Source organism: Apium graveolens, chromosome 8 (genome assembly GCF_009905375.1).
Source record: "Apium graveolens cultivar Ventura chromosome 8, ASM990537v1, whole genome shotgun sequence".
NCBI classification, from domain to species: Eukaryota; Viridiplantae; Streptophyta; class Magnoliopsida; order Apiales; family Apiaceae; genus Apium; species Apium graveolens.
In genome coordinates this window covers 261800441-261818812 of record NC_133654.1, presented here as the reverse complement: position 1 = coordinate 261818812, position 18372 = coordinate 261800441, and the positions used below count along the sequence as shown (strand labels likewise).

General features: G+C 37.6%; 2 protein-coding genes across 2 annotated transcripts; both read left to right on the top strand.

The window, feature by feature from the left end:
- The first annotated feature begins 488 nt into the window (after positions 1-488).
- Positions 489-1933, top strand: LOC141680812 (uncharacterized). Its single transcript, XM_074486928.1, has 2 exons — positions 489-626; positions 1511-1933. Exons 1-2 carry the CDS (start codon positions 489-491, stop codon positions 1931-1933), a joined length of 561 nt encoding a protein of 186 aa, XP_074343029.1.
- A 2051-nt stretch (positions 1934-3984) lies between these two features.
- LOC141680810 (uncharacterized) lies at positions 3985-4819 on the top strand. The gene is made up of 2 exons (XM_074486927.1): positions 3985-4255; positions 4347-4819. Exons 1-2 carry the CDS (start codon positions 3985-3987, stop codon positions 4817-4819), a joined length of 744 nt encoding a protein of 247 aa, XP_074343028.1.
- Positions 4820-18372: the final 13553 nt, after the last annotated feature.

The following is an 18372-nucleotide window of genomic DNA, read 5'->3' as shown; positions in this document are numbered from 1 at the left end:
CCAATACAGACATGTCTGGTCCGAACTCATAGCAGACTCAAGACGACCCATGTAGACAAGGCCCACTAGCTGAGGTCGTCAAGGTACACGAACACAAGCTGTTCACGGACTAGGCCCAATACGGCTGGAAGAACAGGGACATGTATTCTAAAAGGGCTCAAATTCCTACACAGAAGGTTCTGGAGTTCCTTTCTCAATAGGACTCCTTATCACCATCTAAGTTGGAGACTTGTCCACCAAGTCTCCCAACAGAAGTCTAACCCTAGACTCACCTCTATATAAATGGCTCTACCCCTTAACCTAGAACCACGTTTTTGACTTGATTCTCTACAACACATAGATACGTAGGCATCTTGCAAGGACCGATATCCCGAACGCAAGAGCAGCCATTAAAACTCGAAACTCACCAACCCTAGCATTAAATACTAAAGTACTCAGGTTTTTATTCCATAATATTTGGCGCCGTCTGTGGGAAAACTACAACAGCCATGGTGAATACACGGAGAAGAAACAATAGTGGAACAAACACTCCTGTTCGACCACGAACAATCGCATCAGCGGTGGAAGTACCACCTCACTCAACTTATGCCTCCACCCAAGGAGGAACCCTGGTAGGGGCAACTGAGGTTCATCCACAAGGGTTAAATCCCCCGGCTCCCCAAGGGACGAATCCCCAATTTCAGCAGATACATGCACCCAGGGGAGGAATTAGGGGGGACCGAAGGGAGCCCCGGTCCCCGCCAACTGTGGAATAACCCCAAAATTTTAATATAAAATTTTAAAATTTACTATCAAAAATTTTTTTGGTCCCCTAAGATTTAAAAAAAAATATTTGAAATTGAGAATTGATTATATAAAATTTTATTGATTTTGTTAATTATTTCATTCAAAATAATATTGATTAGATGGAAATCATGGAATTTGTTCATTAATCTTAATAATTAATAAATAAACATATAAGATAAAGATAGTACAATTTGAAACAAAAAAAAAGATGCTTAAAAGTAAAATCTAAAAACAGAACATACTTGTTCAGTTGTTCTGCTCCGATCCCAAAACCCCCAATACACACTATACATACAAGTTACAAAATTACAATCCCTAATATCATCTCTCTTTATCTACTCTACCTTTGCATCTAATCCGTAAATATGACAACCATTTGATTGCATCTATCGATGTTTTATCTACATTCTTTCAAAATATGGTCTTTATTATCAATGCGGTTACTAGTCTCTTAGAAAATGTGAGATCATTTTGTGAACGACATACTATCTTGATTCCTGATATGAATGCTCCCTACTTTGATGTGCTTAAATCTCTTCGTCGACAGGGAAAATAAAAGCAAATGGTGATAATGGAACATCATTACCGAGTAGAAATCTTTACAGTTGCCATAGATCAACAATTACAGGAGCTAAACAATAGATTCAGTGAACAAATGACGTAGCTTCTCATTTTAAGTGCATCACTAAATCCTAGGGATGGTTACAGGTCTTTCAACATATAGAACATTTGCAAGTTAGCTGAAAAGTTTTATCCAGAAGATTTTTTGGGAGATGAAAAAATCCATCTACAGTGTGAACTACAACATTATGGGTTAGATGTTCCGGTTCATCCAGATTTGAAGAATCTGTCTACTCTTGGTGATTTATGTCATGGATTGGTAACCACAGGGAAAACTGACATGTATCCATTAGTTGATAGACTATTAAGGCTTGCCTTGACTCTTCCAGCATCTACTGCAACATCTGAACGAGCTTTTTCTGCTATGAAAATTGTGAAAACAAGTCTTCGCAATCGAATGGAAGATGAATTTCTTAGGGATTATTTGATAGTGTATATTGAAAAGGAGATTGCGGAGACCATTTCTGCCGAGGAGATCATTGATTCTTTTTATTTGATCAAAGAAAGGCGTGCACATCTCAAATAAATCGGTATGTTTTCTACTTTTATTTATTTTGGTCCCCCCCATGTTAGATTCCTGGTTTCGCCCCTGCATGCACCCGTGAACTCTCAACCCGTTGGGTATGAGTACTCGAGGATTGTGACTACTAACCCCCCTTACAGGATGCCTCTATACCCTAAAGTTGCAGGGAGTAGACACTCTGATAGGGGTGAAGCACAAGGACGGATGCCTCAATACATACGTGGCTTGGATCCTATCTCGGATGATCAAGAATTCTTTGGACCTTATACTGAAAGAGACTCCGAATCATCGAATGATGATGTTGCTCCAAGAAGGAGGCGTGCTGGCAAAGAGCCGATGGCTGATACTGAACAACGCTCCAGGAGCACTCAAGGGATGAATCCCCAAGTTGTTCAAGAGAGGATCAGGGCTCATGAAGCTGAGATCCAAAGGCTGAAGCGTGACCTGGAGACACAACTGACTCCAAGACCCCCACTTGCTCCAAGACGGAGAGGTCTTCCCCCAATCATAGACCTGGATGGCCCAATACCAAGAAGGGCAGTAGCCCCAAGGTCCCATCCAAGAAATCTTATGCCCCTAGGAGATCCTGATGATCCAAACCCACCATTAACTGATGAGATAATGAATGCTCACATCTCAAGAAAGTTCAAGATGCTCACCATCAAAGCATACGATGGTACTGGCGACCCTGCTAATCATGTTATGACATTCTATAACGCCCTGTTGCTACAGCCCATGAACGACGCTATTAAGTGTCGGGCCTTCCCTCAAACCCTATCGGGTATGGCTCAAAGGTGGTACAGTCGTCTACTCGCAAACTCTATTGGATCCTTTAAGCACTTGATCTAAGCTTTTATCAATCAATTCATAAGTGGCAGAGTGCACGAGAAGAGTTCAGCCTCTCCCATGGGCATAATCCAAGGAGCAAAGGAGTCCTTGAGAGAATATCTGAATCGATTTACGAAGGAGGCTTTGAAGGTCCCTGATCTTGATGATAAGGTAGCTATGATAGCCCTATAGCAAGGGACTAGAGACGAGTTCTTTAAGATGTCCCTGGCTAAGCGCCCTACCGAAAGTATGTTGCAGCTCCATGATAGAGCTGGAAAGTATATCAAGGTGGAGGAGAGTATGAAGAAGACGACTGTGAATAATGAACCTACTGGAAACAAGAAGAGGAAGACGGATCAGGAGTACGACGCTAAGGACAAGTATTCACGAATTGGCAAAAGCTCTGACTCCTCCTCTTCTAAGAAGAATCAACAACCAAGGTTTCCTGAGTATGCGGGGTTGAACGCTCCAAGGAGCCAAATCCTTATGGAAATTGAGAAGGACAAAGAGTTCACATGGCCGAAGCCACTAGGGGGAACCCCGAGAAAAGAGACAAGAGTCGGTACTGCAGGTTTCACAAAGATGTTGGTCATGAAACTGACAATTGTAGGCAACTCAAGGATGAGATTGAGTATTTGATCTGAAAAGGAAAGTTTGGACGTTTCACCAAGGGTGAAGAGGCCGAAGGCCAAAAGAGAGATAATGATCGAAGAGATGACGATCGTAGGGGTAATGACAGAGATCGCAACCCACAACCCCGAGGGCCAGTAATCAATATAATCTCAGGGGGACCTACATCAGCTGGCACTATAAGGAACTCCTGAAAAGATCATGCAAGAGAAGTAATGAGCATAGTTGGAGAGCCATCTAAGCGTTCTAAGTCAGAGGTGACGCTTGAATTTGGTGACCCAGACCTTGAAGGTTTGAAATTTCCTCAGGATGATCCTCTGGTTATCACTCCGATAAGAGGAAATTGTCCTGTTATGAGGGTCCAAGTAGAAAATGGAGCTTCCGTGGACATTCTGTTCCATGACATATTCATAAGGATATGCTACAATGATTCTCAACTAACTCCATCTGGTGCACCCATCTACGGGTTTAACCATGTGGAATGTAAAGTCGAAGGAGCAATACAACTTCCCGTAACTATCGGGGAAGAGCCCAGGAAGGCCACACAGATGTTGAATTTTTAGGTTGTCAAGGCAGCCTCTACCAACAATGTTATCATGGGTAGAACAGGGATCCATGATTTTAAGGCTGTGCCCTCAACCTACCACATGGTACTGAAGTTCCCAACTAGGAATGGTGTTGGAGAAGCGAGAAGAGATCAGAAAATGGCCCGTAGTTGCTACGTTGCAGCACTTAGGCCCGATGGAACCGGGGGGCAGGTCCTCCCTATAGAAGACATGGATGTCCGAGAGAATGACGAACTAACTATAAGGAAAGCCAGCCGAGGACTTGTTCCCAATTCTCTTAGATCCCTTAGACCCGGAGTAGGTCACGTACATTGGGGCATCTTTGGACAAGCCCTTGAAGGGACGGATGATAACTTTTCTCCAAGAAAACAATGATGTATTTTCTTGGACAGCAACTGATATGCCTGGGATTGACCCGAATCTTATAACTCATAGATTGAACGTTAATCCAACTCGGAAGGCTGTAAAGCAAAAGAAGAGAACTTATGCCCCTGATAGGTTGGAAACCATTAAGCAGGAGGTCAAAAAACTTTTAGAAGCTGGATTTATTGAGGAAGTGCAATTCCCTGAATGGTTGGCCAACCCCATAATGGTTAAGAAGGTCAATAAAAAGTGGAGGATGTGTATTGACTTCACTGATTTGATTGATGCTTGTCCCAACGACTGTTACCCCCTACCAAGAATTGATACCCTGATCGATGCCACTGCTGGACACGAGATGCTAAGCTTTATGGATGGCTTCAGTGGTTACAATCAGATTAGAATGCATAAGGGTGACACCCCCAAGGTATCCTTCATAACTGACTTTGGTGTATTTTGTTATCTTGTTATGCCTTTTGGATTTAAGAATGCAGGAGCTACTTAGCAAAGACTTGTAAACAAGATATTTGTCCATCTAATTGGAAAGACCATGGAGGTCTATGTTAATGACATGTTAGTCAAAAGCCTAAGCAAGGCCGATCATATTAGCCACCTCAGAGAGACATTTGAAGTGTTGAGGCACCACAAGATGATGTTAAACCCAGCCAAGTGTGCTTTTGGCGTTGGGTCTGGAAATTTTTTGGGTCATATGGTCTTTAAGAGGGAAATAGAGGCCAACCCCAATAAGATTAAATCCATTCAAGACATGAAGCCACCATGCTCCATCAAGGACGTTCAGAAGCTGACAGGAAGAATTGCAGCTCTAGGGAGGTTCATCTCCAAGTCTGGAGACAAATGCCTGCCCTTTTTCAAAACCCTTAAGAATGTGAAGGACTTTAAATGGACAGCTGAGAGCCAAGAGGCCTTTGAATAACTGAAGAAGTACATGACTGAAGCCTCGTTGTTGGATAAACCAAGTCCGAAGGACACACTTTATTTGTACCTCGCGGTATCTGAACAAGCCGTGAGTGCGGTCCTTGTGAAGGAAGGCAGAAGCTCCAAAAGCCTGTATACTATGTAAGCAAGGTGCTCCATGGAGCAGAGTTGAATTATCCACCACGGAGAAGTTCGCGCTTGCTCTCATCACAGCCTCGAGGAAGTTGAGACCATACTTCCAGGCTTACAAGTTGGGGGAGATTGTTAGATATATTTGAGATGTCATGTCTAATATGTTTCATGTTTAGTTTTCAGATCTTAACAAATAGGAAATATCAGGACTTACTGGAATCAGTACTTACTAGAAGTCAGAAGATAGATATCAGAACTTAAGGTCATATTAGAACTTAAGTACAAGAGGACTTACAGTTAAGGAAGGAAGCTGATTTACAGGATAGAAGATCGAGACTAATACAAAAGAAGACATGCATGGAAATAGTTAGAAGATAAGAAGACTTGTATAAGATATCCGATTGATATATTTTAGGAGACAGACATATATTTCATATCAATTAGAAGTTATCTTGTAACTGTGTACTATATAAACACAGACATAGGTTTACACTATATATGTTATCATTATCGAGAAGATCATACATTGTAACCTAGCAGCTCTTAGTGATATTTGTTCATCACTGAGAGAGAACAGTTCCATTATAACAGAGTTTATTATATTGAATATATCTGTTTACTGTTACTTATGTTCGAAATCGATTTGATTGTATTAAACAGTGTATTCAACCCCCTTCTACAGTGTTGTGTGACCTAACATACCTTAAAACCATGTTCATTAGTTTTAGAGATCAGACTTTAACATATGAAAGATTAACATCTGAAAGTCTTGCTCTTAAAAACAGAACTGACTATTTAGAAAAGGAGTTAGTTTTTCTTCATCAAACTAAGAAAGAAAGAGATGAGGCTTTGTATGTTAGAGATGAAGTGCTAAAATTAAATGAATCTCTAAAAACTGATTTAGAAAAGGAAAGAGAGATCATCAGAACTTGGACTAACTCTGGAAGAACAACTCAGAATTTACTAAGTAGTGGAAACTGGAAATAAGGCTTAGGTTATGGAGATGATAAAAGTGAGAAAGGAACTGTGCAAATTGAGCCAATTGTTGTTAAACAGACTGCTAACCCAAAGGTAAATCCTGTTAAATTTATAGCAAAAACTGTTATGTCTGATTCTGAAAAGATGAAAGATTCTAAGACAGAAGTAAAAGAAAAGTCAACTTCTGACAAATTAAAACAGGATAAACCAGCTGAAGTAAACATAGGCTTAATGACTAAGAAGCAGCTTAAACATAAGCTAAAAGAGATTAGAAATGTGAACAAGGTAAAGGAAGCTAGGAAAAATAGGAATGGAAAGGAAGGTGTGAATACAAGCAATAATTATATGCCTGTTCCTAATGCTCCTAGAAAGAAATGTTATAACTGTGGAAACTCTAACCATCTTGCTTCTTTTTGCAGGAAAAATAAAGATATAAACTCTTTACCTCCTAAATCAGGAGTTAAGAGTCAGTATGTTAGGTTTAAACCTTAAAATCCTTATTTTCATTATGGTAATTTATGGCATTCCATTTATACTTGTAAGGAATATCATAGTTTGTACTATGATTATTATCAAATAAAACCTTCTTTGAAGAAAGTTAGTGTAATTCCTTCTAGTATAAATTCTGATGCAAAGTCTGATATAAAGTCTGATAAACAGCATGTTAGCATAAACTCTGAAATTAAATCCGCTGCAAATGCTAACAAACTTAGAAAGGCCAAAAGATCTAAGCAAGTCCGGGTCCTTAAAACTAACCAATAGTGGTCTTTGTGATTGCAGGGCAACAGGAAAAACATCCTAGTTCTGGACATTGGATGTTCAGGACATATGACTGGAAATAAAGCCCTGTTATCAGACTTTGTGGAGAAAGCTGGCCCAGGAGTTTCTTATGGAGATGGCAACATGGGAAAAACTCTGGGATATGGCAATATCAATCTTGGGAATGTCATCATTGAATCAGTAGCTCTTGTCTCAAGACTTAAAACAATCTGCTAAGTGTGAGTCAAATCTGTGACAGAGGTTATCATGTGGATTTCTTTGAAGAATACTGTGAAGTTGTAAGTAATTCTACAGGCAAAGTAGTTCTGAAAGGTTACATGCATGGTAACATATATGAAGCTAGACTTTCAACAAACTCTGATGGTTCTGCAATATGTTTGTTGAGTAGAGCATCAATTGAAGAAATCTGGAATTGGCACAAGAGACTCTCTCATTTAAATTTCAACAACATAAATGAGCTAATAAAGAAAGATCTTGTGAGAGGACTGCCAAAATCAGTATTTGCTCCTGATGGCCTTTGTGATTCATGTCAAAAGGCAAAACAAAGAAAATCTTCATTCAAGAGCAAAATTGAATCCTTAATTCTTGAGCATTATCACCTACTGCATGTTTATCTATTTGGTCCAGTCAATGTCATGTCCATTGCAAAGAAGAAATATGCTATGGTTATAGTGGATGAGTTCACAAGATACACTTGGGTGTATTTCTTGCACAAGAAGAATGAAACTGCATCTACTCTAACTGATCATGTCAGACAGTTGGATAAATTGGTTAAAGATTCTGTTAAAATCATAAGAAGTGATAATGGCATTGAGTTCAAGAATTCAATTATGGAAGAGTTCTGCAAATAGCATGGAATAAAGCAGGAATTTTCTGCACCTGGAACTCCACAACAAATTGGAGTTGTAGAAAGAAAGAACATGACTCTCATTGAAGCTGCACGAACTATGCTTGATGAAGCAAAACTGCCAACCTACTTTTGGGCTGAAGCTGTGCAGACTGCTTATTTTACACAGAATGCTACACTCATAAACAAGCATGTAAAAACACTATATGAGATGGTGAAGAAAAAGAAACCAAATCTGAAATACTTTCATGTATTTGGATGCAAGTATTTTGTTCTTAAGACTCATCCTGAACAGCTGTCAAAATTTGATCTAAAAGCTTTTAAAGGAATTTTTGTTGGATATCCACTTTCCACAAAAGCCTTCAGAGTCTACAATTTAAGAACAAGGGTTGTCATGGAATCTATCAATGTATCTTTTGATGATAAAAAGATTACTGGACTTGAAGATTTCAATGATCATGATCAGCTGAGATTTGAAAATGAAGATTTAAATTCTGATTCTGTAAATTCTGATGGCTTAAATCTTGATCCTATAAGTTCTGACGGGTTAAATTTTGATGTCATTGAAACTGTAGTAACTACTCCAAGGGAAAATGCACCTGTTCAAGGGGAGCAAGCTGAAGATCCTACCATAACTCAAGACTCTCAAGAAGTATCAGAACCTGTCACTGGCTCTTCAAGTTATGATTCATCAAGTTCTGATGAGCCAAATTTTGATAATTCTGGAAACTCTGATTCTTCAAATCCTGAAGGATCCAACTCAAATTCTGAAGTCTCAGAGAGCATAACTACAGGGGGAGCATCTGAAAATGCTGATGGAGACAACATGGATCATGGGGGATGATCCAGTTCTAGAGAACGACTTCCATCTGCAAGGAAGTGGACTAAAGTACATACACCTGACTTAATAATTGGAGATCCTGAAGCAGGTGTCAGAACTATAACTGCAACATCAAATGAATGTCTCTATCATTCCTTTCTATCTCAGAATGAACCAAAGAAAGTGGAAGAAGCTCTTCAAGATGCTGATTGGGTGCAAGAAATGCAGGAAGAGTTAAATGAATTTGAAAGAAATAAAGTCTGGACCCTAGTGCCAAGACCAAAGAACAGATCAATTGTTGGCCCAAAATGGGTGTTTAGAAACAAAACTAACAATGATGGCATAATTACAAAAAACAAAGCAAGGCTGGTTGCTAAAGGTTACTCTCAATTGAAGGGTATTGACTATGATGAAACATTTGCTCCAGTTGCTAGATTGGAAGCCATAAGAATCTTTTTGGCTTATGCTGCTCATAAAAAAATTAAAGTCATTCAAATGGATTTGAAAAGTGTTTTTCTCAATGGAGAATTGGAAGAAGAGGTATATGTTGAACAATCTCCGGGAATTGTAGATCCAAAATTTCCAAATGATGTCTACAAACTTGACAAAGCACTTTATGGCCTTAAGCAAGCTCCAAGAGCATGGTATGAGACTTTAGCTCAATTCCATCTGGAAAGTGGATTTCACAGAGGCACAATTGATAAAACACTGTTCTACCTCAATCATGGATAAGACTTACTTTTGGTACAGATATATGTTGATGATATCATCTTTAGTTCTATAAATGTCAAACTATGTGAAAGGTTTGCAAAGCTAATGCAGTCAAGATATCAAATGAGTATGATGGGAGAACTTAGCTATTTTATGGGACTTCAAGTCAAGCAAAATGAAGAAGGTACTTTCATAAATCAATACAAATACACCAGAAATTTACTCAAGAAATTTGGAATGCAAGACTGTTCAACTGCATCCACTCCCATGGCCACTACAACCAAGTTATATAAAGATACTGGATCATCAGTAGATATTACTAACTACGGAGGTATGATTGGCTCTTTACTCTATTTAACTGCTAGTAGACCTGATATCATGTGTGCTACCTGTCTTTGTGCAAGATTTCAGGCTGATCCAAGAGAACCTCATCTAATAGTTGTGAAAAGAATTTTCAAGTACCTCAAGGGTACAGCTGATCTAGGATTGTGGTATCCTAGAGAATCAGATTTTAAGCTAATAGGTTACTCAGATGCAGATTTTGCAGGATGCAAAATAGACAGGAAAAACACTAGTTGTAAGTCATATGTCATAGCCTATTTGTATATTCGAGGATTCAACTCAACTCAAATAAGAATGTAATAAGTAAATAGTGGATCTACCGTCAGAGAGATCTCGCAAAGTAATATCTGTCAAAGGATTCAGAAACAAGGTTCATCTACAGACTTGAGGAGTTAATTCACTGGAAGAAGTTCAAGAAGTTGATCATGCCTCAGTGATATAAATCAAGATCGTGGATTTAATCAAGTGACAGAGATCTCGCCAGGGTATCAATTAATTACAAGGATTTAATCTGAAGAAAATCAAAGTGTCAAAGTCAAGACATGAAGAAATGTCACAGAAGTTAGTCACTCATGAACCAGACAATACATCGAGTGTCAACGTTGAAGTGGTGGAATTGATTCATAATTCTCAGTGATTTTCAGAAGATATTCAGAAGAATGGATGCTGCTCAGGGTTAGTATTAATTCTCTATTAATTAATTAAGTCATATAATTTAATTAAGAAAATAAATTATATCTGCAAAGATTAATTTATTGATTAATTAAATTAATTGATTAATTAATTCAGAATTAATTTTAGGAATTTTCAGAAGTTTAATTGGATTAAATTCAATCTTAAATCAGCAAGACAATTGAAAATGAACTAGCATGACAATCTGGATTGTCATACCGATTGTCATGCCAGTTCAAAAGATTGTCCTACCGATAGTCATGCTGGTTCAAATGATTGTCTTGCTAGCTCAAAAGGATAGTCTCACCGATTGTCATACAAGCTTAAAGGATTGTCATTCCAATTCAATTAATTCGGCTATTGATAAATAGAAGCAGAAGTCATTCAACTCAATAATCTCAATCATACAGAACACATTCAAGAACAAAGAAAAAAAAAGCAGCCGCCTTGAAACATTTTATTTTCTTCTCTGCTTACATCAAGATCAAAATTCTAGTTTGTTAATGTTAAATCCAAACCACTAGAATTATTTATCTTGTTCTTGTGTAACAATCTAGCGGATCAAAATCCCTAGAACTTAATCTCAAATCGTGTTTAGCATTTGATTCTAATTATTGCAAAAATAGAAAAAGTTCATGTCGAATTTATTCTAGATTTGTGATAATTGATTTGAGATTAATACCTTGTAATCGATACAGTTGTTGTAACACCTTTCAAGTTTAATAATATTTTTATTTAACTTGAATTTTGTTTCACATTTTTTATTCCGCATTTATTCGATTATTCGGTACCGTTTGTATTCAACCCCCCCTTCTACAAACACATTGGGACCTAACAATTGGTATCAGAGCCTTCTGATTAACGAACAAATCAAGATCCTAGACTTTTGTGATTTTTCAACTCCTTGAATTTTTATTTATTCAAAAATTCATAATGACTTCACATAAAGTTGGAACCGTTAAAATTCCACAATTTGATAAAGAGAATTATATAATGTGGAAGAAGAAGATGCTATTATTTTTACAAGTTGCAAATCCCAAATATTCAAACTTGTTGTATAAAAACTCCGATGGTTATTGAACCGGAGGTAATAATAGATGGTGTGGTGACTACTAAAGCTAGAACCTATCCAAAAGAGCCCGAAGATTTTACTCCTGCTGAGAAGGAAGAAGCCTCCTTGGATGCCAACCTTCAATTAATATTAATTGATTCCCTTGATCCCTTGATGAACAGACATGTGATGAACTGTAAAAATTCTAAACACATGTGGGAAACTATTGAGGTAATTAATGAAGGCACAGAGGAAGTTAGGGAGAACAAGTTGGAAATCCTAACCTCTGAATATGAACATTTCAAATCAAATCCAGGAGAAGGAATTACTGAAGTGTTTGAGAGGTACAATGCGTTGATCAACAACCTGAACATCAATGGAAAGTATTATTCAATCAGGGAGGTCAACAAAAAGTTCCTTTTAACACTGCCAGCTCATCTTGAACATAGAATCACTGCCATTAGAGAAGCTAGAGATCTGAGTGAGATTTCTTTGGACAGGCTCTATGGAGTGTTAAAAACCTATGAGTTGGAGCAGATTCAACAGAAGGAAGTCTACGGGAAAGATAGAATGGTCAGCACATCTACTGCACTTGTAGCTGAAGGTCAACAACAATAACAATCTCAACAGTTAGAAAGAATGGTACAGTTTTCCAAGGGTGAGGAAAATGAGTTAGTAGCAGAATATGATCCTCCTACTACAAATCAATCAAGTGATGAATTTTATTCCTTGGAAGAGCTGGAGCAATTGGAAGACGAGTCAATGGCCCAAATTGTCAAGAGATTCTCCCATGTCAGATTCAAGAGGAATCCCAAGCTTAAGTACAAGTCCAACTACAACAAATTCCAGAAAGGTGGATCTTCATCCTCTAACACCAGCAGTGGTGGATACAAAACAGGGATGGTTGATCGGAGCACCATTAGATGCTATAACTGCAATGAGTTGGGACACTTTGCCACAAAATGTAGGAAGCCAAAGCAAGTAAGAAAGAACTCTGAAAGGGCTTATCTGGCAAAGGGAAGAAGCTGGGATGATACTGACAGTGAAGATGAAGAAGAAGGAAATCTTGCTCTTATGGCTGTTGATGGAAAAGCTTCATCATCAAGAATAGAGGTAAAACTTTCTGATGCTGAAATGGTTTATCATCTAAGAGGTAACTTAGATTGTACACGTCGTGATAATGAACTGTTAAGTTTACAGATCACAGACCTTGAGAAAGAGGTCAATGAATTAAGACTTGTGCACATTAATCAAGACAAATTAAAAGAACAGGTATCTTTTCTAGAGAATAGAGTTGACTGTTATAGAAAACTCGAAACTATTCTCAAAGACAAGATCACCGGTCTTGAGACTAAGGTTAGAGCCTACTTCAATTCTTGTTCGAAGGCTAAAGAGTTCTACAGTAAGCAAGCTGTTAATCAAACATCTGGAATAGGTTATGATTACAATGTTGCTATTGGAGAATTAGGCATAAACTCCCCTCCTCATGTATGTGCTAAAGGGAGGGAAGTACCACATGTGCTTAAGGGTGTTGATGAACCCCTCTATAAAGCATCAATTGCTGAACCATTTGATGCGACCTCTTCTGTTATTCAAGAAGAAATACGTGCTGAGGATCATGCTTATGAGAAGATTGTTTCCAAGTCAAGTGAGTCGAAAGTTCCAGTCAAAGTTGTGAAAGCAACTGAGACTAACTCAGACACACATGAGTTGGATAACAATAATGCCATGTCTACCATGCATAAATTACCTGCTGTTAATCACTCTCATAAAGCATGTAGTGTTGCTAATTGTATGTCTTGTGCTTTTAATATGATGTATGCTTATTTTAATGGTAAGCATGTGTCTAATGATAAGACTACTCCTCGTCAGCATGTGAATAACAAGAAACATGATAGGTCTAAGACTGCTAGTCCTTCTAAGGCTAGAAAGGAGATATTTGTGCCTAAGCCTAACCAGAAATTTGTTAAGGCTATTTACAAGGTCAAATGTTCAGTCATTGAGAATGTTGAGATCGTTAAAATTAAAAATGTTGTTTTGCCTGACAAAGGACAATTCTACAAGTATGCCGGGCCCAACCAAGTTTGGGTTCCGAAGAAGGTCTAATCCATTTGAAGTGCAGGGCATTAAACAGGTGTAACCGGTAGTATGGATTCTTGACAGTGGATCATCAAGACATATGACCGGAGATAGAGCCCTGCTATCAAATGAGGATTGAGAAAGCTGGCCCCCTGGTTACCTTTGGAGATAACAGCAAAGGTTTATCTGAGGGATATGGCTGTTTGCAAGCTGGGAATGTTATCATTGTAATTTTGTATATTGTGCTAGGTTATTATCAGGAAGCAGTATCTAACATATAGCACCAGTGACGAGACTTGAGAATATTACGACATATCAAGCACCTGCTGCACATTAACTTGGAATTGTACTCTAGTAAGATGTGTACAAGTGTACTCCTGGTTGGTAAGTCAAAAGAGGAAGTCAGTGCACCACAGTTCATGAACTTTGCAGTTGCAGATCTATTGGACTATGCAATCTCTTCTTCACAATCTCACTTCAGGTTGGTATGAACTAGTATACTGCTCAAGCAATCGTCAAGGACATGGTATGGCACTCTAACTGCAGTTACAATTTTATATGAATAAGTAGAGTCGTCATATTTATAACTCTCTTATCACCAGGCACGATCATATTGTTTTATATGTGCAGTGGTATATTGGTTATGCAACATAACAATTAGTATCTAAAGTACTTGACAAGTATCGGTCAATGATATCTTGTTAACATTATGTTGCAGATATTTGTAAGCTTTTGACATGAATGAGAATTACTTAGACTTTACCCTAAGTGATCAATGTTTTATCAAAAACTTATTCATATTGAAAAACAAAATCAAACTTCTTTCTACATTAGTGATTTCTTATTTCATGTAAAATATTTTGAAATCACTATTGTAAATCATTTTCTCTCTATTACCATATGTTCTGTGTTACAGGTTCAGTCTCCAATGACTTTCTTTCATTGACAGTCATGAGGTTGAAAACCCACAACGTCTATCCCAGACTGTAAAGACAAACACAAAAACAGAACCAACCAACACTCTCTTACCACTAAATATAGTATGAATGAGCGTGAGGGAGATAGTGCCTAGTGCACCACATAAGGAAGGTTCTGTAGTCAACCCAGTAGCTCTGTCTCATACATAGATGAGTAGTATTTAAACCGAGACAACTGCTAGCCCCCATACATCTTCTCAAAAAGATGTAATGGCTGAAAAGGCACAAAAACAGTTACTAGATTCATTCTCTCAACAGGGTGAGTCTATTGAATTTTGCCTGTCGGCCAAGGTATCCGATGTAGTGTCACCACTTCAAATATAAACAATTCTTGATGCACAAGGAAAGGTTACACACACAAAGGATGAGTTGACGGAAACAAGAGTTTCGACCATTTTAAGGTCAGATTCGATTGTTCAAGGTTCGTTAGTGGACCAATTGCCTTTACAGGTGTTAGGAGAGGATACTGATCCAAAAGCCATATGTCAGTGGTCAGTGTCTACCTCCCCAGGCTTAAATCCCCTGGATGCATCTGCGGATAGTGGATCTGACATAGGCGCAGATCGGCAACTTGTTGACAATGATTCAGATATTACCTGATAAGTCACAAGGAAATGTCTTCACAGACATTAGAAGGGAACTTTGATCCTTATGCTAAATTTGTTGGATCATTGTTTACCTTCCCAGAATTCAAATCTGGAACCCTAAAAGGGAAACTAGCAACTTGTAAATTATGACTCAGATTCATCTGACGAGTTTAACAAGGATGGGGATTTGTGAACTCCCATTGCACCATCTGTGACCTCCTTAAGGATGGCTAAGGTGATTTTCCTTGCAGGTATAGCTGGAGTATGGAGCTATGAGAGAAGAGTGATACACTTGTGAGAATGAGTGTAAACACGAGTGGAGAGAAGAGTGAAACACATGTGAGGTACACTAAAACACAATCACACACTCACAGTGAGGAAGAAAGAAAAACTACTTGTTATTTCTTTTCCAACCAAGTGAAATATGAGAACTCCTTCAGACGACGGCATACATTCCTTCTTTAAGGGGGAGATAAAATCTTAAGTAATAGTTTGGAGGATTCCTCAACTAAGGGGGAGAAATAGCAGGGAGGAAGAAAAAGATCCTAAAAATGTACACTACACCACACCATTGTTGTTTGTAACTACGGATCCTATTGTACGGGAGAGGTGGTAAACACAAGGTGATTTCCTAGTATGGGAAGAAGCTGTTAGGGGAGTACCATTGGTTTTTATCTGCGGATCCTATTGTACGGGAGAGGTGGTAAAACGAAGGTGATCTTCTTTAATCAGTTGATTCATAGGGGGAGAAGCAAGAGATATGGGCTTCTCAACAGGAAATGTGGTTGTACAAATGAAGATGGAACTACTTGAAGATATGTTCAGTCTAGAGGAACATCTACTTGGAATCTGGAAAATGTTAAATCTAGTCCAGAACTTTTCTACTATTTACTTTGCATGTATGTTTATATCTTTTTCTTATTTGTTAGTTGAGTTATCCTCTAGGTATTTGTGTGTTATTGTCTAACAAACAAATAAGGGGAGATTGTAAGTCATATGTCATAGCCTATTTGTATATTCGAGGATTCAACTCAACTCAAATAAGAATGTAATAAGTAAATAGTGGATCTACCGTCAGAGAGATCTCGCAAAGTAATATCTGTCAAAGGATTCAGAAACAAGGTTCATCTACAGACTTGAGGAGTTAATTCACTGGAAGAAGTTCAAGAAGTTGATCATGCCTCAGTGATATAAATCAAGATCGTGGATTTAATCAAGTGACAGAGATCTCACCAGGGTATCAATTAATTACAAGGATTTAATCTGAAGAAAATCAAAGTGTCAAAGTCAAGACATGAAGAAACGTCACGGAAGTTAGTCACTCATGAACCAGACAGTACATCGAGTGTCAACGTTGAAGTGGTGGAATTGATTCATAATTCTCAGTGATTTTCAGAAGATATTCAGAAGAATGGATGCTGCTCAGGGTTAGTATTAATTCTCTATTAATTAATTAAATCATATAATTTAATTAAGAAAATAAATTATATCTGCAAAGATTAATTTATTGATTAATTAAATTAATTGATTAATTAATTCAGAATTAATTTTAGGAATTTTCAGAAGTTTAATTGGATTAAATTCAATCTTAAATCAGCAAGACAATTGAAAATGAACTAGCATGACAATCTGGATTGTCATACCGATTGTCATGCCAGTTCAAAAGATTGTCCTACCGATAGTCATGCTGGTTCAAACGATTGTCTTGCTAGCTCAAAAGGATAGTCTCACCGATTGTCATACAAGCTTAAAGGATTGTCATTCCAATTCAATTAATTCGGCTGTTGATAAATAGAAGCAGAAGTCATTCAACTCAATAATCTCAATCATACAGAACACATTCAAGAACAAAGAAAAAAAAAGCAGCCACCTTGAAACATTTTATTTTCTTCTCTGCTTACATCAAGATCAAAATTCTAGTTTGTTAATGTTAAATCCAAACCACTAGAATTATTTATCTTGTTCTTGTGTAACAATCTAGCGGATCAAAATCCCTAGAACTTAATCTCAAATCGCGTTTAACATTTGATTCTAATTATTGCAAAAATAGAAAAAGTTCATGTCGAATTTATTCTAGATTTGTGATAATTGATTTGAGATTAATACCTTGTAATCGATACAGTTGTTGTAACACCTTTCAAGTTTAATAATATTTTTATTTAACTTGAATTTTGTTTCACATTTTTTATTCCGCATTTATTCGATTATTCGGTACCGTTTGTATTCAACCCCCCCCTTCTACAAACACATTGGGACCTAACACTAGTGGAAGCTGCCAGTTTCTTGGAGGCAGATTGGTTTCTTGGTTTAGCAAGAAACAGAAATCAATTTCCACATCAACTGCAGAAGCATAATATATTGCTGCAGGAAGCTGTTGTGCACAGATTCTTTGGATGAAGAATCAATTACTGGACTATGGGTTAGAATTTTCTAAAATACCCATTTATTGTGATAATCAAAGTACAATTGCTATGACAGGTAATCCGGTTCAACACTCAATGACAAAGCACATCATCATTAGGTACCATTTCATAAGGGAACATGTGATGGAAGGTATATTGGAATTGCATTTTATTTCAACATATCAACAACTAGCAGATATCTTCACAAAACCACTATATGAAGCTACTTTTACAAGACTGGTAAATGAACTTGGAATGGTTTCAGTTTTTTCTCAAAATCTGCTTAGTTTTTGTTCTCATGCATCAGACTTTATGATCAGTGTTTACAAATTATCTTATCTCTATGTAATCTGTGCTTAAACTGTAATATATTAAACACTGATTGTAATCTGATGTGATTCTATATATTCTGATAGTGTTTTGAATGTTCTGTGACTATTTAATCCAATGAGGATTAATGTGCTAGATGCTGACCTAGTAGTCTTTAACATACTAGAAATCCCATGTTTGAATTAGTTGTTTATGTGAAAATTCATTAACACAAGCAAATTCTGATTTTGAGCTTAGTCAAATTTACTTTGTGTATCTTATTACTAAGTCACAAACTAGATTTTTGCTTCTTATCAGTCAAATTCTGATGTCAGTAAATCTTAAGGATGAACTACATGCTTGACAAGCCTCACTTATCTGAAGAAAAGAAAAAAAAAGAAATCAAAATCAGGTACTCCTTTGAGATCTAGAGTA

Excerpts from the sequence above, each read along its gene's own strand:
- LOC141680812 (XM_074486928.1), top strand. The coding sequence starts at position 489 with ATGGTGAATACACGGAGAAGAAACAATAGTGGAACAAACACTCCTGTT. Across the intron at positions 627-1,510 it reads CCCTGGTAGGGGCAACTGAG|AACATTTGCAAGTTAGCTGA; the intron begins GTTCATCCACAA and ends TTCAACATATAG.
- LOC141680810 (XM_074486927.1), top strand. The coding sequence starts at position 3,985 with ATGGGTAGAACAGGGATCCATGATTTTAAGGCTGTGCCCTCAACCTAC. Across the intron at positions 4,256-4,346 it reads ATCCCTTAGACCCGGAGTAG|CAACTGATATGCCTGGGATT; the intron begins GTCACGTACATT and ends TTTCTTGGACAG.